The following is a 3,332-nucleotide window of genomic DNA, read 5'->3' as shown; positions in this document are numbered from 1 at the left end:
GAAGAGCTTGCATACCCTGATGGACGGGTTCTAGAGAATAGTCCAGAACTTGGATCAAGTGGTTAAACCCGAGGAGTACATCCTGTAACTCGAAGAGGATGGGAAGAACATTCATCTATCAAGGAACAGGACACGTTGGCAGATCTAACTGATTTCATGCGTCGTCGGATACAAATCCTGGAATCACTCCCAGCGAAGATTTCGGACAGCAAGGGATCCCATCAATAGTAACAGCCAATGAAGCAGAAGTCGTTAGCTGTAAAGGCCAGCTACGGCTCCGTACAATCATCTGGGGGACGATGTACGGTTTGTAAGGAAAACCATCCGCTTTATCAGTGTTCTTCTTTTCAACGGTTGTCGGTGCGAGAGAGGGAGGCGATGTTGAGGTCAAACTCCCTGTGCAGGAATTGCTTCCGGCCGGGTCACATCGCGAAGAATTTCCCGTCTAAATATTTCTGCCGCAGCTGTAAAGGTCGTCACAACACATTGGTGTGCTTCAAATCTGGGAAAGATAGATCAGCGAAGGTTGCTGCTGCTACGGAACGCAACAATTCTCCTCTTCCGGATGCTGGCGTGCATTCGGGTTCGACATCCGCCCAGGTGGTGAACGTGGTCGCCACCGATTCTGCAATATCTGGTGCAGCTCAGCAGTTCTCCTCCCATGTCCTTCTGGCCACGGCGGTCGTTATTGTGGAAGATGACGAGGGTAGCCGATTTCCGGCTCGAGCGTTGCTGGACTCCGGCTCTGAAAGCAATTTCATCGCAGAACGGTTGAGCCAACGACTAAGGACGCGACGAGAAAAGGTGGACATCTCTGTCCTTGGTATAGGTCAAGCAGCTTCAAAGGTGAAGCACAGGATTCAAGCATTGGTGCACTCAAGAACCACAAATTTCTCTCGGAGTGTGAATTTCCTGGTTCTGACAAAGGTAATTGCGGATTTGCCAACGGCGAAGGTCAACATGAAGGGATGGAAGATGCCTGACGGGATTAGTTTAGCGGATCCAGCCTTTTTTAGTCCCAGTGCGGTGGACATGGTTCATCGGGGCATCGCGTTCTTTTTGATTTCTTCGAATCTGGTCGAAGAATTTCCATCGGAAACCAGATGCCGACATTCAATGAATCGGTCTTTGGATGGGTGGTGTGCGGAGGTCAAACAAAACCCACGGAGAGCCTACGGGTAAACTGTAGCACGGCAACTACAGCAACTTTGGAAAAGTTGATTGCACGGTTTTGAGCTAGCGAAGCAGTTGGTACTTCGAAGATTCTTTCTACCAAGGAGCAACGGTGTGAAGAATTGTTCCAGCAGTCGGTTCACAGGGAATCCGACGGTCGGTATACTGTTTCGTTGCCGAAGGATGAGGACGTCGTTTCGAGGATTGGTGAGTCACGGGACATCGTCTACCGGCGTTTTCTAGGCACGGAGCACAGATTACCTATGGATGCTAATTTACGGGAGCAGTATCATCAGTTTATGGCAGAGTACATACAGCTATGGCACATGAGCAAGGTGAAGGATACAACAGAGTCCGAAAATCGTTGTTTTCTACCACACCATCCCGTCATAAAAGAGGCTAGCACCACCACGAAGGTTCGTGTAGTCTTTGATGCGTCGTGCAAAACGTCGTCGGTGTATCGCTGAGCGATGCTTTGCTGGTGGGTCCAATCGTCCAAGAAGACCTTCGATCGATCATGCTTTGAAGTCGCATGTAGCAAATAATGCTGGTGGCCGACGTGCAGAAGATGTTTCAGCAATTCTTCATTTATTTGGAGCATCGACATCTTCAATGTATATTTTGGCGTTCCGACACCGGTGCGGCTGTTAATGTGTATCAGCTGAATATTTACTGTCACCTACGGGACAAAACCTGCGCCTTTTCTAGCGACACGCACTTTCAATCAGCTGGCAACTGATGAGAAGCTACAGTACCCGCTGGCTGCTAGAGCAGTTACAGAAGATACATACATGGATGACGTTATCATAGGAGCGGATACGATTCAAGCAGCAAGCGAAATTCGGAAACAGCTGGAGGAAATTACCTCTAAGGGAGGATTTCGGCTGAGGAAATGGGCTTCCAACGAACTGGAGGTATTGGAAGGAGTTGCCGAGGACAATTTGGCAATTCGTCTGTTAGAAGGAGTTAACCTGGACCCTGATCCGACTGTCAAAACACTCGGACTGACATGGATGCCGAATACCGATCAACTGCGATTCCAATTCGACGTTCCAGCATGTCCCATCACCTCACAACTGTCAAATCGGCAAGTGCTGTCGGTGATTGCGTCGCTATTCGACCCACTGGGTCTCATAGTTGCAGTTATTACCACGGCTAAGGCAATAATGCAGCTATTGTGGAAGGTCAAGGATACCAACAATCAGCCATTGGATTGGGGTCAGCCGTTGCCTTCGACGTTGGGTGAGTTGTGGAGATCCTATTATGACCAACTTCCCATGTTGAACGACCTCCGTATCGATCGCTGTGTGGTGGCTCCCAGAGCGGTAGAAGTCGAAATCCATTGTTTCTGCGATGCTTCGACCAAAGCATTTGGCGGCTGCGTGTATATCAGAAGTGAAGACCATGAAGGAGAAGTGAAAGTCCGGTTGTTGTCTTCGAAATTAAAGGTGGCACCGTTGAAGATACAGTCCATCATCTCAAGACTGGATCTTTGTGGAGCATTGTTAACAGCACAACTGTACGAGAAGGTTCGTGAATCAATAAAAAATCGAGTTCGAACGTTTTTCTGGTCCGATTCCATCTGTGTATTGCGTTGGATCCAAGAATCACCGAATGGTGGAATACGTTCGTGGCGAACCGTGTTGCGAAAATCAAGGCTTGCACAAATCCATCACAGTGGCAGCATGTTTCTGGCAAAGATAATCCGGCAGACTTGATTTCCAGAGGAATCAATCCAAAAGATATTGTGGAAAATACATTCTGGTGGGAGGGACCGGAATGGCTGAAACGAGAGCGCGAGGGCTGGCCATGTTCATCAGCGGAGTTGACTTCGGAAGAAGCTGATCAAGAGCGGCGGTGAGAAATAGTATCCTGTTCGGTATCGGTGGAAGCAGAGTTTAACGAACGGTATTTGGGTAAATTTTTGTTCTATTCGGACCTCATACGTCGAACTGCGTATTGGTTGCGGTTAATGGAGCTATTTAAAACAGACGTGCAGAACCGTGTCGCAGCGAGAAGTCCTTTTTCTACCAGAGAGCTCGTCGTGGCAAAGCTGACTTAGTTCGACGAGTGCAGAAGGAAAGCTTTGGAGAAGGGTGGAAAGCTCTTGCTAGGGGAGAAGAAGTGTCTAGGCGATCCCCACTTCGTTGGTATAACTC

At 48.7% G+C, this 3,332-nt stretch overlaps 1 protein-coding gene across 1 annotated transcript; it reads left to right on the top strand.

Moving 5' to 3' along the window:
* Positions 1 to 237: 237 nt before the first annotated feature.
* Positions 238 to 3,034, top strand: LOC134221980 (uncharacterized). The gene is made up of 4 exons (XM_062701137.1): positions 238 to 1,178; positions 1,241 to 1,589; positions 1,902 to 2,702; positions 2,852 to 3,034. Exons 1-4 carry the CDS (start codon positions 238 to 240, stop codon positions 3,032 to 3,034), a joined length of 2,274 nt encoding a protein of 757 aa, XP_062557121.1.
* Positions 3,035 to 3,332: the final 298 nt, after the last annotated feature.

Source organism: Armigeres subalbatus, chromosome 3 (genome assembly GCF_024139115.2).
Source record: "Armigeres subalbatus isolate Guangzhou_Male chromosome 3, GZ_Asu_2, whole genome shotgun sequence".
Taxonomy (NCBI): Eukaryota; Metazoa; Arthropoda; class Insecta; order Diptera; family Culicidae; genus Armigeres; species Armigeres subalbatus.
Note: the sequence above shows the minus strand (reverse complement) of the source record. Positions and strands in the feature narration are given on the sequence as shown.

What these genes read in the sequence shown, in the direction of transcription:
- LOC134221980 (XM_062701137.1), top strand. Translation starts at nt 238, where the DNA reads ATGAAGCAGAAGTCGTTAGCTGTAAAGGCCAGCTACGGCTCCGTACAA. An exon ending in AACCCACGGAGAGCCTACGG is followed by an intron (nt 1,179 to 1,240) that starts GTAAACTGTAGC and finishes GTTTTGAGCTAG; the next exon opens with CGAAGCAGTTGGTACTTCGA. An exon ending in AGGCTAGCACCACCACGAAG is followed by an intron (nt 1,590 to 1,901) that starts GTTCGTGTAGTC and finishes ACTTTCAATCAG; the next exon opens with CTGGCAACTGATGAGAAGCT.